This window comes from Colobus angolensis, unplaced genomic scaffold, assembly GCF_000951035.1.
Source record: "Colobus angolensis palliatus isolate OR3802 unplaced genomic scaffold, Cang.pa_1.0 Scaffold51, whole genome shotgun sequence".
Taxonomy (NCBI): Eukaryota; Metazoa; Chordata; class Mammalia; order Primates; family Cercopithecidae; genus Colobus; species Colobus angolensis.
Genome location: NW_012118599.1, coordinates 7,615,414 through 7,639,406, shown reverse-complemented (window position 1 = coordinate 7,639,406; position 23,993 = coordinate 7,615,414). Strand labels below are relative to the sequence as shown.

Here is a 23,993-nt window from a genome sequence, read left to right as displayed (position 1 = left end):
AAAAAAAAAAAAAAAAAAAAAGAAAGAAAGCAAAAAGAAACAAACAAACAAAAAAACCCTTCAATTTTTTAATACTAGCAGGATTTTTATTCTTTAAATCTATGGGGTCCTTGTCATCCATCTTTTTGCAAGCCATCCACTATATTTACTAGCTTAAAAGGTGGGTGAGAAAAATAATGAAGCTACAACTAAATCGTTTCAATAGTAATCCTATAAAAGGTAATTTGAAAACCACCTGAGTCTAAACTGTTGGCAGGAAATATCATACTCATTTCACGTGGACTTTCCCAAATCTGAACAACTAATAGGAAAGAGCCCCGTATAAGGGACAATAACCTCCGAAATATTGCAGGGTCGGTTCCAGACCACCACAATAAAGTTAATAAAGCCTGTCACACAAATTTTTTGGTTTCACAGTGTATATAACAGTTGTATTTACAGTGTATTGTAACCTATTAAGTGTGCAATAGCATTATGTGTAAAAAAATACTGTACATACTTTAATTTTAAAATATTTTATTGCTAAAAAATGCTAACAATCATCTCAGCCTTCAGCAAGTCCGAATCTTTCTGCTGGTGGAAGGTCTTGCTTGAAAATCACATGTGAATTGGTGGACGCTGAAAACAGATACCATTTTTAGATAAACACACAACTACTGTGGATGGCAATAAGGCCTCTGAATTTTCTCGGAAGACCATCAAGAGAGGCCTCAAGCATTCAAAGAAGCAACACTCAAAGCAAATATGTTACTGACAACTAAAATGAGTTAAAGAGCAATGATTAATCCCACCCCCACACCTCAAAAACAAATCAGTGAGAAAAATATTCTGAACCAGTAACTTTCAAGCTTTAGCTGCTGACGTGTGATTGTACATTAATAGTTCAAGAAGGTACTCTGATGTTCAACCAGTTGGGTTTGGAGATGGAAACATAGGACATGAAAATTATATTTGATATTAGCATAAGTACATCATTAAACACAAAATTATATTGGGAGAAAATCATCAAGTGGTTTAAAACTTTACACACGTACGTTATCCAGGGCTTCGAGCTTCCCTAAAACCACCCTCTTTCTAGACAAAACTGAGAACGAGTTAGTAATTTAAGCTTTTACGTCAATTTAGACCTGTCTTTTCTATTCTACCTCTCACTCTTAACCCTGTTTACACTCTTAATCCTGTTTACACACAGAAAATCACTTTTAGCCCCGGAAACTCTTAGAAAAACCCTAACAATAACATAACCCACAACCTAGAAGGGAGGCAGTCATGAAGCAAGCTCATCCCGTTGGAACCATACAAAAAGTGACCTCTGCCAACGGGAACAGTTCAAGGTGCTTAGGTGGCCAGAAAAGATAACGACATGGCCCCTAAAGTATTAAAAGCACCTTCTTTCAAGAAGTACCTCCGAATTGCCAAGGACTTCGCCCAAAAAGAGAGATTGGTCGAAGTGAAAATCTAAACCTAAGGAGAAGGCAGAGAGTGGGATCCCGTCACAGTAGGAAGGTAAAGAAGACAGAAGTAAAGGACAGACAGGGAGAGAAAGGACAAAAGTTCAAAATACAGGGGTAGAGGAGGGACAGGAGCCAGAAGAATGGAGCGATCTGAAAGGTGTACGTCCTACTCACTGGTAGGCCTGTTTCGGACTCCGCTGCATGAGAGGGCGGCTGGACTTCTGCGTACCCCCCCTCACCTGTCAGAGATCCGCACAGCCAGGTCTCCCCGCCCTCACCAAGCCCACACAAACCGCGCAACCGCCAGCGACAGCCGGATGACTCTGGGGGCGTAGGCCGACTCCGCCTTCCCTCCAGCCAATGTCATCGCGCTCTCACGGGCGCGTTCCTGATGACGTTTAGGGGTAGGGTTAGATGCCCGTTTCCGCTTTCTTCCCGCCCACTTCCGGGTCTCCTCTGTTTACGAATATTTGGGCGCGAATTATTCTAAGCGCGACTCCCAGAAGGGTGCAAGAAGAATCAGTGGTGAGTCGTGATATCCTTAACCGGCTGGGTGGATCCAAAGTTGAGGGATGAGTTTTAAAGCCAACGCGTTTGTGGCAGACTTCGCGGTTTGTATTTGAGGAGGGCGAGGGGGTATTGTTCACGGGGAAATGCCTGATGTCCTAAAAGGTCTGCCGTTAGGATCCTGGGATTGAGATATTTGATGGAGGAGGGAGCAAAAGCATGAATACTTCCTCCCTGTTTCCCCCGAATCATCCTTATGCTCATCCTCATTGCTGGATTTCTTCCGCAGGCTCGAGTGAAGTCAAGTGCAGCCTAGGACATTAGTGTCTGTTTTTCCAGGCGCCCTACTCACTCTTGTGCCCACATAGAGGTCTAAATTGAGATAATTGAGTCCCATGAGTACCAACAAGCTGGTAAGGAAAACAAGACAACCTAGAATGCCTCCCTCTCTCCTAAAGCATGTAGTCTGGCGGCAAACTACTGTCCCAGCCTTATTTCTTTTCACTCCTCCTATACACATTAAAAGCCTCGCTGAACTTCTCCTGTCCCTGAACACGCCAGTTTTTTTGTTTTGTTTTGTTTTGTTTTTCCCGAGCTTTCCTGCCGTCCGAGTTTTACTGTTTTCCCTTGGATGCTTCATTTTTCTACTTTTTCACTATTTCAAAACGTCATTAAAATAATACTTTTTCCATGAATAATGTACAAGCATACCTCCGAGATATTGCGGGGTCGGTTCCAGGCCACTACAGTAAAGTTAATAAAGCCTGTCACATGATTTTTTTGGTTTCCCAGTGCATATAACAGTTGTATTTACACTGTATTGTAACCTGTTAAGTGTGCAATAGCATTATGTGTACAAAAATACTGAGGATACTTTAATTTTAAAATATTTTATTGCTAAAAACTGCTAACAATCATCTCAGCCTTCCGCAAGTCCTAATCTTTTTGCTGGTGGAGGGTCTTGCTTGATGTTGATGTCTGTTGACCAATCAGGGTGATGGTTGCTGAAGATTGGAGTTGCTGTGGCAGTTTCTGAAAATAACAAAATAATGAAGTTTGTACAGCAGTTGACTCTTCCATTCACTAAAGCTTTCTCTTAGTGAATCTTTTACTAATCTCTTAGTAAACGGCGATGCTGTTTGAAAGCATTTTATCCACTGTAGAACTTCTTTCAAAATTAGAGTAAATCCTCTTAACCCCTGCCATTGCTTTAGCAACTAAGTTTTTGTGATATTCTGAATTCTTTGTTGGTATTTCAACAATATTCACAACATCCTCACCAGGAGTAGATTCCATCTCAAGAACTTTGCTCATTCATAAGAAGCAACTTCTTATCCACTAGTTTTATCATGATATTGCAGCAATTCAGGTACATCTTCAGGCTCCACTATTTCTCTTGCTATTGCCACCAGATCTTTCATGACTTCCTCCACTGAAGTCTTGAACCCCTCAAAGTCATCCATGAGGGTTGGAATCAACTTTTTCCAAACTCCTGTTAATGTTGCTATTTTGACCTCCTCCCGTGAATCATGAATGTTCTTACTAGCATTTGGAATGGTGAATCATTTCCAGAAGTTTTCAATTTATTTTGCCCAGATCCATCAGGGGAATCACTGTCTAGGGCAGCTATAGCTTTACAAAATGTATTTCTTAAATACTGTAACTTGAAAGTCAGAATTATTCTTTGATTCATGGGCTGCAGAATGAATGTGTTAGCAGACAGGAAAACAGTGTTAATCTCCTTGTACATCTCTATCAGAGCTCTTGGGTGACCAAGTACATGGTCTTTGAGCAGTATTATTTTGAAAGGAATCTTTTTGTGAGCTGTAGGTCTCAAAGATGGGCTTAAAATACTCAGTAAATCATGCTGTAAACAGATGTGCTGTCACCCGGGCTTTGTTCTTCCATTTCCAGAGCACAGAGTAGATTTAAAAGAATAAGAGCCCTAGGATATTTCAGAATGGTCAGTGAGCATTGGCTTCAAGTCACCAGCCACATTAGCCCCTAACAAGAGAGTCAGCCTGTCTTTTGAAGCTTTGAAGCCAGGCAGTGACTTTCTAGACATGAAACTCCCAGACAGCATCTTCTAAGAGAAGGCTGTTTTGTCTTCATGGAAAATCTGTTGTTTAGTGTAGCCACCTTCATCGGTTATCTTACCTAGAACTAGATAACTTGCTGCAGCTTCTGCATCAGCACTTGCTGCTTCACTTTGTACTTTCTTGTTATGGAGATGGCTTATTTTCTTAAACCACAGGAACCAAGCCCTGCTAGCTTCAAGCTCTTTGGCTACAACTGTCTCACCTGTCTCATCCTTCACAGAATTGAAGTGAATTAAGACCTTGCCACGAATTCATCTTTGGTTTAAGGGAGTGTTGTGGCTAGTTTGATTTTCAATGCCAGACCACTCGAACTTTCTCCCTATCAGTAATAAGGCTGTTTTTGCTTTCTTATCATTCATGTCTTCACTGGAATAGCACTTTAAATTTCCTTCAAGAACTTTCCCTTTGCATTCACAGTTTGGCTAACTGGTGTGGATTCCAGCCTATCTTGGCTTCTGACATGCCTACCTCACCTTGCTTAATCATTTCTAGCTTTTAATTTAATGTGAGAGAGGTGTGATTTTTCCTTTCATTTGAACACTTGGAGACCATTGTAGGGTTATTAATTGGCCCAATTTCAATATCATTGTGTCTCAGGGAACAAGGAGGCCTAAGGAGGGGGAGAGAGGCAGGGAACAGCCAGTTGGTGGAGCAGTCAGAACACACACAACATTTACCTATTAAGTTCTCTGTCTGATATTGGCGTGCTTCATAGTGCCCCAAAACAATTACAGTAGTAACATCAATCACCATAATAGATATAATAATGAAAAGTTTTGAAATATTTTGAGAATTATCAAAATGTGACACAGAAACATGAAGAGTGAGGACAATCTGTTGGAAAAATGGCATCAATATAGTTGCTCAATGCAGGCTTGCCACAACCTTTAGTTTGTAAGATGACAACAACAACAAAATACAGTGTCTGCGAAGCTCAATAAAGTGAAACAATAAAAAGAGTTATGCCTGTACATTCTTACCCATATGCACAAACCAGTTTAAAACAGTCATTCGCTCACTTGCCTCTTTATAACATTTACAAATATATATAGTAATTATTTTCATATCTCTCTCTACCTATGCACTATCACTAAGCTATGGTTTCCCTTGGATCTAAGAATGGGACGAAATATCTATTTATTTTTATATGCATTGCAAGTAGCCCAGAAGTAATAGAAACGATGTATTTTGTTTATTGGATTCTTGCTATGTCTCAAATACTGTTCTAGGTGGTTTATATATTCTTCGCTAAATCATTTTTGCTTTACAAAAGCCTTTAATGTTAGTACTTTTATTAATCATTTGACTAATGGGGAAAATGAGTTAATTTACTTGCCCAAAGATACACAGTTAATTAAGCGGCAGGGCTAGATTTGGAGCTTGAACAATTTACCCTTGTCGCAGGACTGCTCTTAACCATTATGGTAGTGTTCTCAACCTGGGTTGATTTTGACCCAGGAGACATTTGGCAATGTCTGGAAACAATTTTGGTTGACTCTACTCAGGGGTTGGAGGTATTCTAGCATGTGATGGTCTACGTAGACCCAAGCATGCTGCTAAACAGCCTACAATACACACCACAGACTCCACAATAAAGAATGATCCATCTAAAATGTTAATAGTGCTGAGGTTGAGAAACTGTGCTATTGTCTAGTGCCTCAGGTAGGTTTCATTGTTAACAGTACTTCTCAAACTCTGTTAGACTGGTTTTGTTTTTTATTTCTAATCAGTCATGACTGATAATTTTGTAAAATGCAATTAAAAATCAATTATTAGTCAAACTGCCTCGTAGTATAATACCAGGAGTGAACTCTGATGTAAACAATAAATTTTGGGTAATATGATGTGTCAACAATTACAACAAATGTACCACTTTGGTGTGTGATGTTAATACTAGAGCTTGCAGGGGATGGGCGGGCAGGGATTATATAAGAAGTTTCTGTATGTTTTGCTCAATTTTCTGTTATATCTAAAACTGTTCTGGAAAAAGTCTATTTTTAAAGAAATAGTAATTACTAGAAAATGATATGGCAAAGACAAGGCTAATTATTTTATGATTAGGTTCAATGTGCATAAAATTACTCTATCAAATTGCTGTAAAAGTTTCTAAATGATTACTTTCAATTTCTACACTTGAAAGGATTATGGCAAACAGTTTGAATGAGACTTGGAGTAGCACTAAATTACATGTTATTTTAATAAAGAATATCAAGAAGAAAATGATTAATGGAACCAAACTATAAATAAGTGCCAAATGAGAGAGAGCATAAGAGCCACAGACTTAGAGAGAAATGAAGTAGAATAGTTAGGAAGATTTTGAGAAGGAGGTGGCTCATGATCTGAGAGGGTGGGCAGAGATGGGAGAGAGCTGCTCAGGTAGAAGGTACAGTATATGTTTGGGAGGCAGAATTACTCAAAGTGTGTTCAGGAAATCATCAAATCTAGCTAGAGAGGGAGATTTGATTAAGGAGTAGTAGGAGAGAAGTATGAAAAGGTAGGCAGAGTTAGGTTGTTAAGAACTAAAAATGGCATGGTAAAGAGTTTGACTGTTACACAGAACATATAGGGGTAAATTTTTTACTCACTTAATTTGTTCCAAAATTTGGGATTGGGAGGGATTAGGCAGAGCTTGCTCATGTCCACGCAGTGTGGGCTGCAACATACTGACTTAGGTACGTGTACCAGACTGGCAAGTTAGTGCTGGCTATTGGCTGGAAGCTCAGCTAAGACCTTCCTGGGGTTTCAATTCCTCTCAGTGTTGGCATCCCTCATATGGTTATGGCTTGGTTACAAAAGCAAGCGTTGTCTGGGCTCAGTGGCTCACACCTGTAATCTCAGCACTTTGGGAGGCCAAGGCAGGAGAATCACTTGAGGTCAGGAGTTCAAGACCGGCCTGACCAACATGGTGAAACCCCATCTCTACTAAAAATACAAAAAATTAGCTGGGCGTACTGGCGGGTGCCTGTAATCCCAGCTACTTGGAAGGCTGCGGCAGAAGAATCGCTTGAACCTGGGAGGCACAGGTTGCAGTAGTGAGCTGAGATCCAGCCCAAGCGACAGTGCAAGACTGTCTCAAAAAAAAAACAAGTGTTTCTAAGCAAGAGGAAGTCAAAGTTGCCCTCTCTTCATGTCTAAGCCAGTAAGCTAGAACAGAATCACTTCTACTATATTCTGCTGCTCAAACAGCTTCAGAGTCTGCCGAGATTTAAGACATGGGGACTTAACACCTTACTTCTCATTAACAATCGTAAGAAGGAATGGGTACCATTTTTAATCTAAAATCTCAGCTGTCACTTGCCCTTTCACTGGATGCTTTTATTCAGCGAACAACTTGAACTGCTGTACATGTCAGCCCTTCCAGGAGAGATCTATAAGTGAAATTCTGTCATGTGGATGGGTTTTTAAGTAGGGGAAGTATAGGGTGTAGATGTAAAGTTGAGGGAAGTAGGCATTTTAGAAATTGAACACAAGATAGAGAATGAGTGTTTGGTAAGGTATCACATTGTTCAAGAGCAGGGTAAAGTGATATTTTGACTTCTAATGCTTTTTGTAACTGGTCTGATATGTGGTTGCTAAATGTAGTTTGTGACCTTTCTGTTAATTCTTTCCCACTTTTTATTTTCAATCTTCGGTGGAAGGGAGCTTGAAGCTTTTAACATTTGAAAGAATAGATTTATCCAGAGTACCTACTTTATTGTCTCTCTCTAAATCCATAGGTATATTTAAACTGTATCAGTATGATAATTCTGAATGTTTAGAAAAGGAATGATGAATAATTTATCTGTATATCTAGCTATGGCTAATATGTGTATGTATTTGTATGTGTATATATGTATTTTCTAGGCATATATAGCTAATATGTGCGTATACATATTTCCTTGTATACTGCAGCTAACTTCTATCCACTTCTTATGATGTAATGCAAGAATAAGTATCTCATTCTTCTGTTCCTTTTATCAGAAATGAGTTTGGTAATAAAAGAGGGAAAATTACTCTAAATTTTATCAAATCCCCATTTCCAATCCCATGTCTGTTTTGTAATTTGCGAGAGGGAAGGGTAATCAGTACATTTCTGTACTCTTGTTAAAATGCGCATAGCCCAGATAGGATTGCAGTTTAAATTCTTAGTAGTGTCAGACCAACAGGTGAATTTCCACATAGATTGATGGTATAATCCTAAAAACTGTCTCCTTCCATTTTTGGCAAAAATTGAGTAATGGTAAATTTATTACTTAAAGTAACAAGACCTAGGTTTTACTCCTTAAACTGACATTATCTGTGACCACTTTATATTTCTATTTCCATGGACCTAAACATGGAGAGGATGTTATTATACAATCGAGTATAAAATAAGAGATACAAAAGCATTTTTAAATGATTTTCTAAAATCCATACAAATGGACGTTAATTTCTAGGAATGAAATTGAATTAGATATCCTTATTCTGAAAAGAGTGAAAATTATTTGTTTTAAAATGTTTGTTTAAAAGCATACAATACTATCCCCAAACTTTTAGTATCATTTTTCTTTTAAAAAAAAAAAAGAGAATGTGGAACATTTATAGGTAAGTTTTTTAAACAAAACATTGCGCAAGGCTTTAGCTTTTTTTGTATTTTCATCTTTACAGGTTTTTTTTTTTGAAGCACTGTGTTTAGATCAAGATGTCTGGTAAAGCAGATGCTTCCAAGAAAAACTTTGAACAATTAAAAAGAAATCCAAAGAGAAAAAAGGATAATGAGGAAGTTGTGTTGTCAGAGAAAAAGGTAATGAAAATATCAAGTTTCTCATTTAGAAATCTTCGACTAGGGCCAAGCTGTGGCTCATGTCTGTAATCCCAGCACTTAGAGAGGCCAAGGTGGGTGGATCACAGGAGATTGAAACCATCCTGGCTAACATGGTGAAACCCTGTCTCTACTTAAAAAAAAATACACACACTCACACACACACACACACACACACACACACAAATTAGGCGGGCATTGTGGTGCGCACCTGTAATCTCAGCTGCTCGGGAGGTTGAAGCCGCAGAATCGCTTGAACCCAGGAGGTGGAGGTTGCAGTGAGCCGAGTTTGTGCCCTTGCACTGCAGCCTGGGTGAAAAGAGTGAGACTCCATCTGAAAAAAAAAAAAAAAAAAAGTTTCAGGTTTTACCCTACTCATTAGGCAATGCCTATATTTGTTTTGGAGGTAAAGTATGTAACACTATTTCCTAGGCAAAGTAAGTAATGATTCATTTAAAACATTCTTTGACACTGTATAAAATTTTGTTATCACCATTGTCAAGAATTGCTTTAGTATATCCTCTGCCTGTGATAAATATATACCATTTTTCTGTAGAAGTAGCAACATACATTTTTTCTATCTACTAGAAATTATATGAATACTCTTTGACATATATAAAAATGTATTGTAAAAGTAGTATCCTTTTATCTGATGTTTAATTCTGTTTATGTTTATGCATGTGTTTTCCCCTCTAGGTTAGAAACACAGTGAAAAGAAATAAAAATCATCTAAGAGATCTGTCTTCTGAAGGTATTTCTTTTCTATTACCTTGTTTAACCTGCTTCTATGTCAAGCTATATCTACATTCATGAAAAAATGTTCAGCATCTTGTTTATGAGTTCTGGAAAAGATAGTAATAAATAACTACATTTGCATTTTTGTAAGAATATGTAGTAGTGGTTAGTTATTTTGGTCAACTGAAATTTTATTTAGCACCTCTGGCAAAATACTGTAGAGACTTCAATGCCACTGAGTTGATAGGAAATAGAGAAAATCAAAGTGGCCCACAGCCTGCATTATTAGTGATCTGTAATAAAAAACAAACCTGATTTTTCTTCAAGACAAATATGCTTTCTGTTCTGTATAGATTAGTTTGGAACCACTATTATAAGTTGGTTTAGAGTAAACTAGTTTGTAGTAGTTGCTTTTGCTTAAATATCACTGTTTCGTGGAAAGATTCTCTATGTCTCCTCAGCCAACACTAGGTTAGGTCCTCTGGTTTTATACTCCCATAGCATACAATACTTTTTTTTTTCCTTTTGTATGCTTTGCACGCCTATAATTTGTTCAATATTCCTTCTCTCCAGCACTGATTTTCATGAGATCCAGTACTATTTCTTCTGTTTTTAATACCTAATAAGTAGAACAGTACCAACAACATAGTTGACACTATCTATTTGTGGTTTGATTAGTCTGTTTTGTTCCAGTTGCCATCCAACATTTGGAAAATCATTTCTGGTCCTCTCAATGAAATGTTTAAAGAATTTAGGCCATTTCTGAGAATGAAACTTTTCATAATTTAAGTTCGATTCTTCATTTAAAATTATTTCTATTATCACTTGGTAGTATTTCCATTAACTTATCAATAGAAAGCATATTCATATTCAACACCTGGGATGTTATAGCTGTGTGATAAACAGTAAATTAAACAGTTTATACAGCTTGATAATATTTTGTTCTGATAATTTCATAAGCTTTTTTAGATGCAAACATTCAGTTTGTAAGCAACAATATGTAAAACATCTAGATTGATCAGAGCCTCTTCTATTACGACAGGACAAACAAAGCACACTAACCTAAAACAGATAAAGATAGCACCCAACAAGAGAAAAACCTGGCAACCTCTGTCAAAGAGTACCAGAGACTATTTGCAAACTATGATGGAATCAGTAATAAGGTGAGTATAAAATTTTTCCATTTCTTTTTTTTTTTTTTTGAGACGGAGTCTTGCTCTGTCGCCTGGGCTGGAGTGCAGTGGCCAGATCTCAGCTCACTGCAGGCTCTGCCTCCCAGGTTTACGCCATTCTCCTGCCTCAGCCTCCGGAGCTGGGACTACAGGCGCCTGCCACCTCGCCCGGCTAGTTTTTTGTATTTTTTTAGTAGAGACGGGGTTTCACAGTGTTAGCCACGATGGTCTCGATCTCCTGACCTCGTGATCCGCCCTTCTCGGCCTCCCAAAGTGCTGGGATTACAGGCTTGAGCCACCGCGCCTGGCCAAATTTTTCCATTTCATTCTTTTGGCTCCCACTTAGGCATTTCCTATGGATACTGTTCTTTTAAGTATTGCTATCTATCTTAAGGTAATAGAGTATATTTCTATTTCGGAAAAGGATATAATTAATGTGGTGGTATTTGCCTTCAGCAGAAAAGTCTTTGTTGATTTTAGAAACTTGAAATTCTATCAATGAAATAAAAGCAAGTGTTTGTGGCCTGACTTGCTATCAATAAAATTTTAATTTATGTCAATAGAGATTGTTTAGGAAGAAGTTGAGTTCAGAGTGACACTTTACATAGAAGCTACCACACTGGAGGGGATACAGAGAAAATAAGACAGAATTCTGCTATGTGGAGCTAAATTCTATCAGAAGAGCCAAGCATATAAATTATTACAATACAGTGTGGCAAAATATATATATATAAGTAGAAATTTTTCATTGCACTTCTGTTTAAAGTGTCTTTAATATGGAAGGAAAAGTGATTGATTTTGCCTGGCTAGTAGGGAGGGACACTTGAGAGAAATCAGAGAGAAAAAATATACAGAGTATATTATTATTTGTGTTTCAGACTACTATTCCATCTTTTTTCTTCTCTAGGACAATTTTGAGTAACAGAATTAAAGATAAAGAAGAAATACAATACCATCTCAACTTCCTGAAGAAAAGGTAATACTGTTGCATAATTAAAATGATTAAAACAAAATTTTTAAAAACCTGACTTCTTCCTATGTTGCCAAACAGACACTTGGTGGAATGTAAGTTTTTCTTTTTTTTTAAAGAAGGTGAACAACTTGGAAATATGTTTTCTTTTTTTTCTAAACTGCTGCTGCACGTATTTCTCAAATAAGTTTCAGGGGAACTTACAAAAAAAAAACCCTGAAAATCACAAAATTCTGTTTCCACAGTTCACTCTTCCGTATCAGAATTTGAAAACAGTTTTGTCAGCTTGAACTCCCTTCAACTTCATTTTTAATAATTTGAAGTTAATAGTTCACCACTCTTATCTATCTGATATTTACCCTATTGCGGTGTTTTTCCACTTCATATTGTCTTAAATTATTTGCACGAGCAACAAGTATAATGTTCTAAGATATTATTGCTCTTCATCTTATGGTAAATCACCAATGGAGATTTCTTTTCAGGAGTTCTTAAAAGGCACACCACTGCCTGTGATTTTCAATAATTACTTTTCTCTAGTATTTACACAACTTTTTCTTTTTATAAGAAAATGTTCTGCTTCTCAGTTTCAAGTTTGCCTAGAAATGTTTGTGACCTATTTTAAGGAATTCCTTTGAGCACAAATTCTGTTTACTTTTTCTTTAAATATAATTTTCAACCCATAGTAGCCAAGTAGAAAGAGTGAATGGGATGGGTTGGGTGGGGGTGGGAGTTTGTTGAGAAAGGTTGAACAAATTAAAGACTGCTAGAAGCAGGCTTGTAAATTGCTTAAAGGTATAGTAGCCTATTATTAAAGAAGGAGGAAGATATTAAGATAATAAATAAGCTAATACAAGCATAATGAAAATGTAGCTGTTTAGGATCTTTTTAATATAGGACAAATACTAATGTTTAGTGTATGAATGAGAATATTACATTACATAATAGTTGCTGTTCATAGTGATCACCTTGGTTCACTGGAAAAGATTATATTCAACAGATAGGCAGTCTCTTCATCATGTAGCAGCTATGGAGATACACATTTCAAGGCCTGACTATTTCCTCCTTATTTTTACTTTCACAGCTTGCTTTCTTTCGTTCCGAAGTAACCATACCCAAGTTACTTATACCAATACAACAAAGTATAGCATTAGCAAACTGATAATTGGAACTCTAAATACATTCTTCTGTAGCAGTGCTTCTCAAAGTATATTTGAAACACTTGTTCTTACAGTTAGTCTATGGATAAAGATAACCTATGGTGAATTATATTTGGGTACCTTAGCATGTAAGAAGTCCTGCAGTAAATAAATGTATTTCATTTTCTTTAACCTAGCATCTCCCAAATTGATATTTCTGGGAACTCATTTTCATATATTAGGCTCATCTCTGCTTTTGACTAAATGTTAGCTTCATTATTTTCATTTTTTTATTTTTCAATTCTTACTAGATTACAACTATAGTGATAGGCAGCTTCCTGTATATATCATTTTAGCCTTGTAAAGAAAGAGGAAAAAGACAATTCTTACCCCTTAGCTTCAGTTAGAAAATTCTAGGAGATGGTTTCTAATTGGCTGAGCTTAGGTGATATATATCTATTCTTGGCGTGATTTTGTGACAAGAGCCACCATGGATATGATTGATATAGACTGGATTATATACCTAGCCCCATGATTACACTGACAAGTTTGCTAGGCAAACAAAACTGTTCACCATTACAATTCTAAAGGAACATACTTCTAGAAAGTCTGCCCTATAGAAACAATGTTATAAGTGGTGATTAAATGTTGCTGATATAGTAGGATATATTCAAGCCATGGTTTTAGTTTCTAAGAATTAGTGAGACTCCTGGAAGTCTAACTGCTATTTAGAACGTTTGGAGCAGTGAATGACCCTTCTACATAATTGATTTAATAAACATATAGAAGAAACTTCATAAATAAAATATTTTTGTCAAGAAAATAAAAAACTTATCCCTCTTAGGAAGGCTTAGGCAGATAGTTTGTGTTTAAATATGATAGCCTAATGACGATTTTTCTAAATAACTGGAGTTTGTCTTAACAGTTTAATGAGAATTACGATTTGTGGAGTTTTTGTTGCCTACTTTCTTCTTTACAAAAATTAAAATTTTATTTGCAAACTATGCATCGAACAAAGGTCTATATCAAGACTCTATAAGGAACTTAAACAAATTAGCAAGCAAAAAACCAACAATCCTTTTAAAAAGTGGGCAAAGGACATGAGCAGACACTTTTCAAAAGAAAATATACATGCAGCCAACAAACATGAAAAAAATGCTCTCAACATCACTAATTACTAGAGAAATGCAAATGAAAACCACAATGAGATACCATCTTATACCAGTCAGAATGGCTGTTCTTAAAAAGTCAAAAAGTAACAGATGCTGAGAGGTTGCTGAGAAAAGGGAATGCTTTTAAACTGTTAGTAGGAATGTAAATTAGTTCAACCATTATGGAAAGCAGTTTGGCAGATTCTCAAGTTAAAACAGAACTACCCTCCAACCCAGCAATCCCATTACTGGGTATATACCTGAAGGAATATGAATTGCTCTACCATAAAGATACATGCACACTTATGTTCACCACAGAACTATTCACAATTGCAAAGACATGGAATCAGCCTAAATGCCCATCAGCGGTAGATTAGATAAAGAAAATTGTGGGACATATAAAACTTGGAATGCTATGCAGCCATAAAAGAATGAGATCATGTCCTTTGCAGCAACATGGTTGGAGCTAGAGGTCATTATCTTAAGCAAACTAACACAGGAACCGAAAACCGCATAGTGCATGTTCTCACAAGTGGGAGCTAAACATTGAGTACATATGGACACAAAGACGGGAACAATAGATACCAGGGCCTACTTGAGGGAGGAGAGTGAGGGTTGAAAAACTATCTGTCAGGTACTATGCTTATTACCTGGGTGAAAAAATAATCTGTACACCAAAGCCCCACAACAGTTGCCTACATAACCTGCATATGTACTCCTGAATCTAAAATAAAAGATTCTTTTTTTTTAATTAAGATTTTTAACAAGATCCCAAAAGTAGGACAGTGGGTTCCACTATTGTTCAGATTTCTTCAAATCTTAAGTAGTAGAACTTTTTAGAACGCAAAGATGCTGCTGTTATAAAAGGAATCAAACTTAGCTTTTCCTCCTCATAAAATTCAAGAATCAAATCTGGGAAAGCTATTTTGCAGTCTGCCAGATGTGACGATAGAAACAGGTGTTTCTACTGGTGATCAAATCAACTCGAATTTGTAAAGGAATTTTTTAACTTTAATATTACATACCATTCATGTTTATAATATTTTTGAGCAGTGCACTTTAATCTTAGTGTTTTATTTGCCTTAAACTCTATAGAACTTAGTTTTCTTTGAAATCATTTAAAATAACTAAGGTAAATCTTCTCTGTTTTTCATCACATTCTCTAAAATAATTGAGATTTGGGGTCCAGGGTCATAGTTAAGACTTCTAGACTAGTGTTCTGTCTCTTAACCAACAATTCACAATATATAATAGACTCATGTCCTGTAAGTCTAGAAAACATCTGGATGGTACAAGGAAATTTTGGTTTTAAAATGTGTATACATTGTCAAATGTGTAAAATAGAAAGTTTTCTTTTAGTAAAGTAGCCCCAGTGTCCCTTAATTTGAGGTAAATCTTAATAAATCGAAAGGCTAAATGATGATTTGTCAGGGCTTTTTGAGGGGGAGACTTACTGGCACTGTTACCTAGTGGTAATAAAAGAATATTGTACCTTTTAAGAATATGAGGACAAGAAAAAATGAGGACTGTTTTAAAATAATAATAAGACTTAAAAAATAAACAAAATAATTACATTTTTATTTTATCCTTAAGATTGCTACAACTGTGTGAAACTCTGAAAGTCCCTCCCAAAAAGATGGAAGATTTAACTAATGTGTCAAGGCTACTGAGTATGGAAAGGGCACGAGGCAAAGCTAATGAAGAAGGTCTGGCATTATTGCAGGTATGAAATTTGAATAGGGAATCCATAATTAGAGAGTTAGGGAAAGGGGAAAAGACTAAAGTTTTTTAAATTATCATGATGTTCCTGCAGTAGTGAATACTACATCTTGAACCAGGTTTTTTTATTAATTTTTTTTTTTCATTAAAGCAAAAATTTGTCTGAACTTGGCACCTCTAAAGTTGAAGTATTTCTAATATATTTGTGGTTAAGCAGCAGTCCTATTTTTTTCATCTAACTTTAACTGAACTATCTTAGTCTTTTTAATTATCACTTTATAGGAGTTTATCACTCAATACTGTGGAATTTTAAAACGTGTAAGTTTTTCTGACCTGTATATGGCAAGAAAACACAGGTATCATTAGAGTTAAAATGTACTGGGGACTTCCTACACTTCAGACACTGTTCTAAGCACTTTATACTTATATCTCTTAATCCTCACAATGACTTAGAGTATGACCTAAATTTTTCTCTTTTTACAAATGTGATAAAAAGACATAATGCTATTTCTAACTGAACCTTAGACAGATTGCTTAAAGTTGAGATGCTAACTTTGTCATTCTAACATTAGCACGATTCTTGATCACTATGTCGTATGACATCCTTTGGAAGATAATAGGAGATAACCTTATCTATCATGGTTAACTTCAAGCTTTTAAGTAATGGATATCCGAACAACTAAGACAAAGCAACCTTAAGGAGCTTATTATATAATTATAAAAACTAGGCCGGGCGCGGTGGCTCAAGCCTGTAATCCCAGCACTTTGGGAGGCCGAGACGGGCGGATCACGAGGTCAGGAGATCGAGACCATCCTGGCTAACACGGTGAAACCCCGTCTCTACTAAAAAATACAAAAATCTAGCCGGGCGAGGTGGCGGGCGCCTGTAGTCCCAGCTACTCCGGAGGCTGAGGCAGGAGAATGGCGTGAACCCGGGAGGCGGAGCTTGCAGTGAGCTGAGATCCGGCCACTGCACTCCAGCCTGGGTGACAGAGCGAGACTCCATCTCAAAAAAAAAATAAAAAATAAAAAATAAATAAAATAAAATAATTGTAAAAACTAATACACATCAGACCGTATATCCTTTAGACATTTTGAAGTAGTTTGTAGATGTCGTGTGCATAGATTTTAGTTGCAATTTAGTAAGTACAAGGTGGTAGTAGTTTCTGCAAGGAATATATTCCCAAAATGTATAATAATTCAAAGGTAACAATTCATTCCCATTTTTCCATAAGATTGAGAATAAAGTTGAAGGAACAATTTTTGAGCACAAATCTATATATATTTTTAGTTAATAGGGTGGCATTTTTTGGTGGCTGCCTCACTTTATTCAAAGTGTAATATTATATTTTATTTCCATCCCAAGGTTCCTACTTTTTTAGGGCATCTTTTCAGTATTGGCACTAGCTTCATCACCTAAACACTTAGATGACATTTATTTAGGTTATTTTAAAAGGTTCGAGAGTATGATCATGGAGAATTTTAACATTTAGTATTTATGCACATCAGTTAAGGGTGTTCGAAGTCATAAATGATAGTATGATTTTTATGCTATTCGTAAGCATTTCTGGTCTTCAGCTGAAATTTGACCTCCATGGGACATAAGCATAATTACAGTCTATAGTGTGCTTGTTAGTCACTCAGAAGAAGCACCACTGGCACCTGGGGCAGGAGAGTTCTTCACTGGCATAAGAGGTTTTTCGGACTAGCAGCTTGTAAACTCGATCTGTAACCGTTAGTGCCTTAGAGCCATTGCTTTTTCTCACTGCAGCCTAGAGTTATTGCTGGTAATGATCTTCTAAAACCTGTAATAGTAACAGAGATTTTATTTATTTAATATTTTGTCGTGCTCTTACTCAGTAATGGTGCTGGGGAAACAACAGTGGTAAACAACATCTCGGAGATTCTGGGAAGACAGCATTAGAACAGCTGAAGCATAATTTTTTAGACTCCCTTGATGTTGTCATAAAAATGGAGCCATAGGATTTCAGAATCAGAGTTAGCATAAGAAAATATGACAATAAAGACCAAAAATAACATTCCTGATACAACAAAAGCATGCCAAAAAGACATGTGCCTAGAATAGATGAACATTAACCTAATTTATCAAGTGAACTGAAATAAATTCAGAAAAATGATAGAAAGTATAGGGGAAAAATTATAAATCAGACTTGGAAATACTGATAAATGAAAGAAGAGAATTCAGGAATGAATGAGACATAAAAGAAAAAACCTTTCAGATATGTAGACTAAATTAGAAGAAACACTAAAGCAAATAAACACAACAGATAATGCTTATGGTAAATAGAAAATAACATAAGGAGAAAATTTTCAGAATCATAAAAACACTTTTAAAAGGAATTGAGAAAAAAAATCCTCAAAGAAGATACCATGTGAGTATGGTAATAATACCCAAAGATAACCAAAGCAATGGAACAAAATAAATTTCATAATGAGAAATTTTAATCCTTGTTATATTTAACCCCTTTATTCATTCAGTGCTGTTACACATTCCCTTTGTAGTGGGTTGAATCTAGGAAAAGGGTCTTGTCAGATATAATTAAGGATCTCAAGATGAAATCATTGTGTATTGTCATGGGTAGGTCCTAAATCCAACAACAAGTGTTCTTATAAAAGACAAGAGAAGGCACAAAGAAAAAGTCACGTGAAGGCAAAAGCAGAAACGAGAGCAATGCAGCTACAAAGAATGCGTACAGCTACCAAAAGCTGAAAAAAACAAGAAACCATTCTCTCTTGTCTTCAGAGGGATTGTGTCCCTGCCAACAGCTTGATTTTGGACTTCTGTCCTCCAGAACCATGACAGAATGAATTTCTGTTATTTCAAGCCAAGTAGGTGGTACAGCAGCCACAGGAAACTAATATATGTGGTTTGCTTTATATTTATATTGGACAGCACTCTGTTAGATCCAACAACCAATTCACAGAAAATACAGGGCTGAGGAACCAGTTTAAACTTCACCAGGGAATGCAGTTCACAAAATTTAGCCCATGGAAAATTCCACAGAGCAAACTAATTTCCACAATGAATTGAAATGGAAGTCTCCTATAGATGAAAAGAGACTTAGACATATCAACCAGTCACAAACAGTTTGGAACCTGATTAAAACAAAATGTAAAAAAACCCTCCAATTTATGAGAAAATTGAAAATGTGAATACTAACCATATGCTTGATATTAAGGAATTTATTGAGATTCTTTAAAGTGTAGTAATGATATTGTACTCTCATATCTTTAAATCCTTTAGAGCTATATACTGAAATATTTATAGATAAAATGATGTGATATCTAGTATTTGAAATAGCGCAGAGGAAGCAGGAGAAGTGGATGGAGTTAAACGTGTGACAGGATGGCCACAGGCCAGGCACGGTGGCTCACGCCTGTAATCACAGCACTTTGAGAGGCCGACGCATGCGGATAACCAGAGGTCAGGAGTTCAAGACCAGACTGGCCAACATGGTGAAACCCTATCTCTACTAATAATACAGAAAAAATAACTTATCTGGGCATGGTGGCAGGTGCCTGTAGTCCCAGCTACTCAGGAGACTGAGGCAGGAAAATCACTTGAACCCAGGAGGCAGAGGTTGCAGTGAGCCAAGATAGCACCACTGCACTCCAGCCTGTGCAACAAAAGCGAAACTCCATCTCAAAAAAAAAAAAAAAAAAAAAAGATTGTCATGAGTTGATAATGGAAACTGGCTGATACGTATATGGGTGTTCATGATAACATTTTCTCTTACTGTATGTGTTTGAAATTTACTATAATAAAAAATAAAAACAGAGTCTGTTCCTCCATGGAGTTTAGATTCAAGTGAATAGATTTCACAGTCCCAAAATCTTAGGCATTCAGGGAACAGCACATTCCCAGTAAGGGGCCGAACAATAAACATTTTAGCCTTTTTGGACCACATATGGTTGACTGTTTTGTTGCATATCCTTTTGTTTTGTTGAGGTTTTGACCAATCTTTTAAAATGTAAAAACAACTCACAGTTCTTGAACTGTACAAAAACATGCCATGGGCAATTGCTGACCCCTGCAGCTACCCTTTTAAAAAAAAAAAAAGTGGTCATTTAGAAGCCAAAATATATTTCTTGAGGAAGACTACTCTAGTTGCCAGCAACAGTTCTGCATCCAGTATTTGCAGAATGACATAGATACAGCATCAACCTTATTGCTGAACAAGATGTAAGAGTTACTACTTCTGTATATTTTCTGTGTGGCTTATTTACTTGTTCCCCAAAGCCAGCAGGCAATGTTATCATTGACTGTTGCTAGGACTATATTTGAAAGCAGTGCCATATTTAATACCTTTTAGAAACCTGGAGACTTGCTAATTTTAATTTATCCTCAGCCTGCACACAACACATCCTTAATGTCTTGTCCCCATACTTGTTTTATTCATTTCTTATTTTCTTTTCATCTTCCCCTCTAAATTGTATATTCCTTTAATGTGGGAAACTGTTACTCTTTTTTTTTATTATTCTCCCTGCTCTAATGCCCAACATTACTTCCTTTTGACAAATTAAAATAGCAGACTCTCAAATGTTCCTAAATAAATGAAAACAATTCAGAATTTCTCCACTACATGAAGTTTTATGCTGTTTAAGGAAGGTCACTATATTTGCTGTCATCAGTTCTGGGCTCTGCTAGATTTACACTTGGATCTTCCAGGATCCCTGACCCTACCAGCATTGGTAAGTTTTGAGGAAGTGTTCATGCACATCTCCTTATTCCAGGGAAATTAGATATCCTTATAACACATTAATACTTTGACATACCAGCTCTCCAAGAAGTCTGTTTTTTGAAAGAAACAAAAGTAAATTCACCATTTGCTTCTAAAAATGTTTTAAATGTATATGGTGTTTTTAAAAATGTATATGTATAACAATATCTATTAGGATTTAATATAATAATGTGTTTAAGTTAAAATGTTTTTTTTTCTCTTTCTGACTCAGGAAGAAATAGATAAAATGGTAGAGACCACAGAGTTAATGACTGGGAATATTCAAAGCCTAAAGGACAAAATTCAGATTCTGGCAAGTGAGGTGGAAGAAGAAGAGGAGAGGATAAAACGGGTAATTATTTTAAACTGTATTACTGGAATTTGGATATAATTTTTAATGGTTAAATTATGCCAAGACAGCTTTCGAGTATGATATGATGAGAGAAACCAGCTTTTTGAAATAATCTGTAGCTTTCTTCTACTTTAGATGCATCAAATAAATACTAGTGGAGTACTCTGTCTTCCAGAACTTTCTCAGAAAACTCTCAAAGCACCCACACTTCAGGTAAGTACCTATTTACCATATTGATTACAGGCATACTTTAGAGATATTGCAAGTTTGGATTCAGACCACAGCAAAAAAGCACATACTGCAGTAACGCAAGTCACACAAATGTTTTGGTTTCCCTCTGCATATAAACGTTATGATTACACTATACTGTAGTCTAGTAAGTGCAAAAAAGCATTATTTCTTTAAAAAATAAAAGAAAAAAAAGGACATACCTTAATTTAGAAAATGCTTTATTGCTAAAAAATGTTCATCATCTGCACCTTCAGCAGGTCGTAATCTTTTTGCGGGTGGAGGGTTTTGCCTCAGTGTTGATAGCCGCTGACTGATAGCATGGTGATTACTGAAGGTTGGGATGCATGTGGCAATTTCTTAAAATAAGAAAACAATGAAATTTGCCACATCAGTTGATTCTTCCTTTCACGAAATATTTCCCTGGAGCATGTGATGCTGTTTCATAGCATTTTACCCACAGTAGAACTTCCTTCACAGTTGGAGTCAGTTCTCTCATTCCTTGTCCTGGCTTTGTCAACTAAGTTTTTGTCATATTCTATATCCTTCATTGTTATTTCAATTGTGTTCACAACATCTTCATCACAAATAGATTCCATCTCAAGAAACCACTTTCTTTGTTCATCCATAAGAAGCAACTCCTCGTCCATTCAAGTTTTATCATGAGATTACAGCAATTCAGGTACATCTTCAGGCTCCACTTCTAATTCTCGTTCTCTTGCTATTTCCACCACATCTTCAGTCACTTCCTCCACTAAAGTCTTGAACCCCTCAAAGTCATCCATGAGGATTGAAAATTGAATCCATTTTTTCTAAACTCCTGTTATTGGTGTTTTGACTTCCTCTTGTGAATCATGAATGTTCTTACTGACAGAAGGATAAATTTCTTTCAAGATGTTTACAATTTATTTTGCTCAGATCCATCAGAGAAATCACTACCTAGGGCAGCTATAGCCTTATGAAATGTGTTTGTTAAATAATAAGACTTGAAAGTTGACATGACTCTTTGATTCATAGACTGCAGAATAGATGTTGTGTTAGCATATGTGAAAACAACAATCTCCTGGTACATCTTCATCAGAACTCTTGGGTAACTGTGAACATTTTCAATGAGCAGTAATATTTTCAAAGAAATCTTCTTTTCTGAGCAGTAGCTCTTAACAGTGGGCTTAAAATATTCAGTAAGCCATGCTCTAAACAGATGTACTGTCACCCAGGCTTTGTTGTTCCATTTACAGAGCACAGACAACGCAGATGTAGTCGATTTAGTAGAATTAAGGACCCTGGGATTTTCAGAATGGTCAGTGAGCATTGGCTTCAACTTTATGTCACCAGCTGCGTTAGCCCCTAACAAGAGCCTAACAAAACCATGTCCTTTAAAGCTTTGAAGCCAGGCATTGCCTTCTCCTTTCCAACTATGAAAGTCCTAGAGATAGCATCTTCTTCCAATAGAATGCTGTTTTGTTTACATTGAAAATATGTTGTTTACTATAGCCACCTTCACCAGTGATCTTAGCTAGCTAGGTCTTCTGGGTAACCAGCTGTAGCTTTTCTATCAGCACTTGCTGCTTCACATTGTACTTTTTGTGTTATAAACACAGCTTCTTTCCTTAAACCTTATGAACTAACTTCTGCTAGCTTCAAGCTTTTCTTCTGCAACTTCCTCACTTCTGTCAGCCTTCATAGACTTGAAAACAGTTAGGGCCTTGCTGTGGATTAGGATTTGGTTTAAAAGGGAATGTCGTGGCTGGTTTGATCTTCCATCCAGACCACTCAGACTTTTCCCATATCAACAGTAAGGCTGTTTTGCTTTCTCATCATTCATGTATTCACTGAAGTAGCACTTTAAATTTCCTTCAAGTACTTTTCCTTTGCATTTACAACTTGGGCGTTTGGCACAAGAGGCCTAACTTTTGGTTTGCGTGGCTTTTGATATGCCTTCCTCACTAAACTTAGTAATCTCTAGCTTTTGATTTAAAGTAAAAGACATGATTCTTCTTTTCACCTGAACACTTAGAGGCCATTGTAGCATTATTAACTGGCTTAATTTCAATATCGTTGTGTCACAGGAAATAGGGAGGCCCACGGAGAGGGAGAGAAACTGGGAAATGGCCGGTTGGTGGAGCAGTCAGAACACATAACAATTACCAATTCAGTTCGCTGTTTGATATGGTTGCAGTTGTGGCACCCAGAACGATTACAGCAGTTCCATCAAAGAACACTAGGCATAGATCACCATAACAGATACCATAATGATTTTTAAAGTTTGAAATGTTACAACAGTTACCAAAATGTGACGCAGAGACACAAAGTGAGCATGTGTTTTTGGAAAAATGGTGCTGATAGACCTCCTTTACACAGAGTTGCCACAAACCTTCAGTTTGTAAAAAAACGCAGTATCGGGGAACACAGTAAAATAAGGCATCCCTGTATATAATAGACCAGTTATACATCACATATATATGAAAACATTATGTCCTATTTCATTCTTTAAACAAATGGAACCTGATATAAACGGTTTGGCAAATTACTTTGCTCATTTGACTATATAGTTTGAACATCTTGTCAGTCATGTAAATCTCTCATTTTTGTTGATAGCTATGTAACATTCTGTTGCATGGAGGTCATATAATTTGTAAATTACTGATGGAAATACATAATTTTTTTCTTACAGGTAAGACTGGGTACACCCTTGTACATATATCTTTACTGATTTGTCTAGTCATAATTGTGGGATACATTTCTAGAAGTAAATAATTGACAGTTTGGTTTTTTTATGCTTTTAACAATAGCATATAATTCCTTATAAAACAGTGCTGTCTTATTTGTAGTAAACTCTAAACTGCTAATTTATCTTTCTTCAAAGGACTCCAGTAGATATTGTAGTGTAAATGTTTGTAGCATTGGAAAGTCTTCATGTTTTCTTTTTTTTTTTTTTTTTTTTTTTT

The 23,993-nt window shown here is 36.4% G+C and overlaps 2 protein-coding genes across 5 annotated transcripts in view; one reads left to right on the top strand and one right to left on the bottom strand.

Annotated features, from left to right (window-relative positions):
- MUT (methylmalonyl CoA mutase) overlaps positions 1–1,854 on the bottom strand; it is a 34,313-nt gene extending 32,459 nt beyond the window's left edge. The window contains exon 1 of the mRNA XM_011960435.1: positions 1,629–1,854. The gene's annotated coding sequence lies outside the window, so the exon portion shown is untranslated. The remainder of the gene's footprint in view (positions 1–1,628) is intronic.
- Positions 1,855–1,866: 12 nt separating this feature from the next.
- CENPQ (centromere protein Q) overlaps positions 1,867–23,993 on the top strand; it is a 23,926-nt gene continuing 1,799 nt past the window's right edge. Inside the window, exons 1-9 of one of the 4 annotated variants that reach the window (XM_011960268.1) lie at positions 1,908–1,979; positions 3,184–3,188; positions 8,687–8,822; positions 9,537–9,591; positions 10,618–10,738; positions 11,655–11,723; positions 15,598–15,727; positions 20,698–20,817; positions 20,953–21,030. In XM_011960268.1, coding sequence (XP_011815658.1) covers positions 8,721–8,822; positions 9,537–9,591; positions 10,618–10,738; positions 11,655–11,723; positions 15,598–15,727; positions 20,698–20,817; positions 20,953–21,030 — 675 coding nt within the window. In that variant the 5' untranslated portion in view covers positions 1,908–1,979; positions 3,184–3,188; positions 8,687–8,720. Of the gene's footprint in view, positions 1,980–3,183; positions 3,189–8,686; positions 8,823–9,536; positions 9,592–10,617; positions 10,739–11,654; positions 11,724–15,597; positions 15,728–20,697; positions 20,818–20,952; positions 21,035–23,993 lie in introns of all 4 variants that reach the window. The other 3 variants (XM_011960266.1, XM_011960269.1, XM_011960267.1) reach the window with 3 other exon arrangements.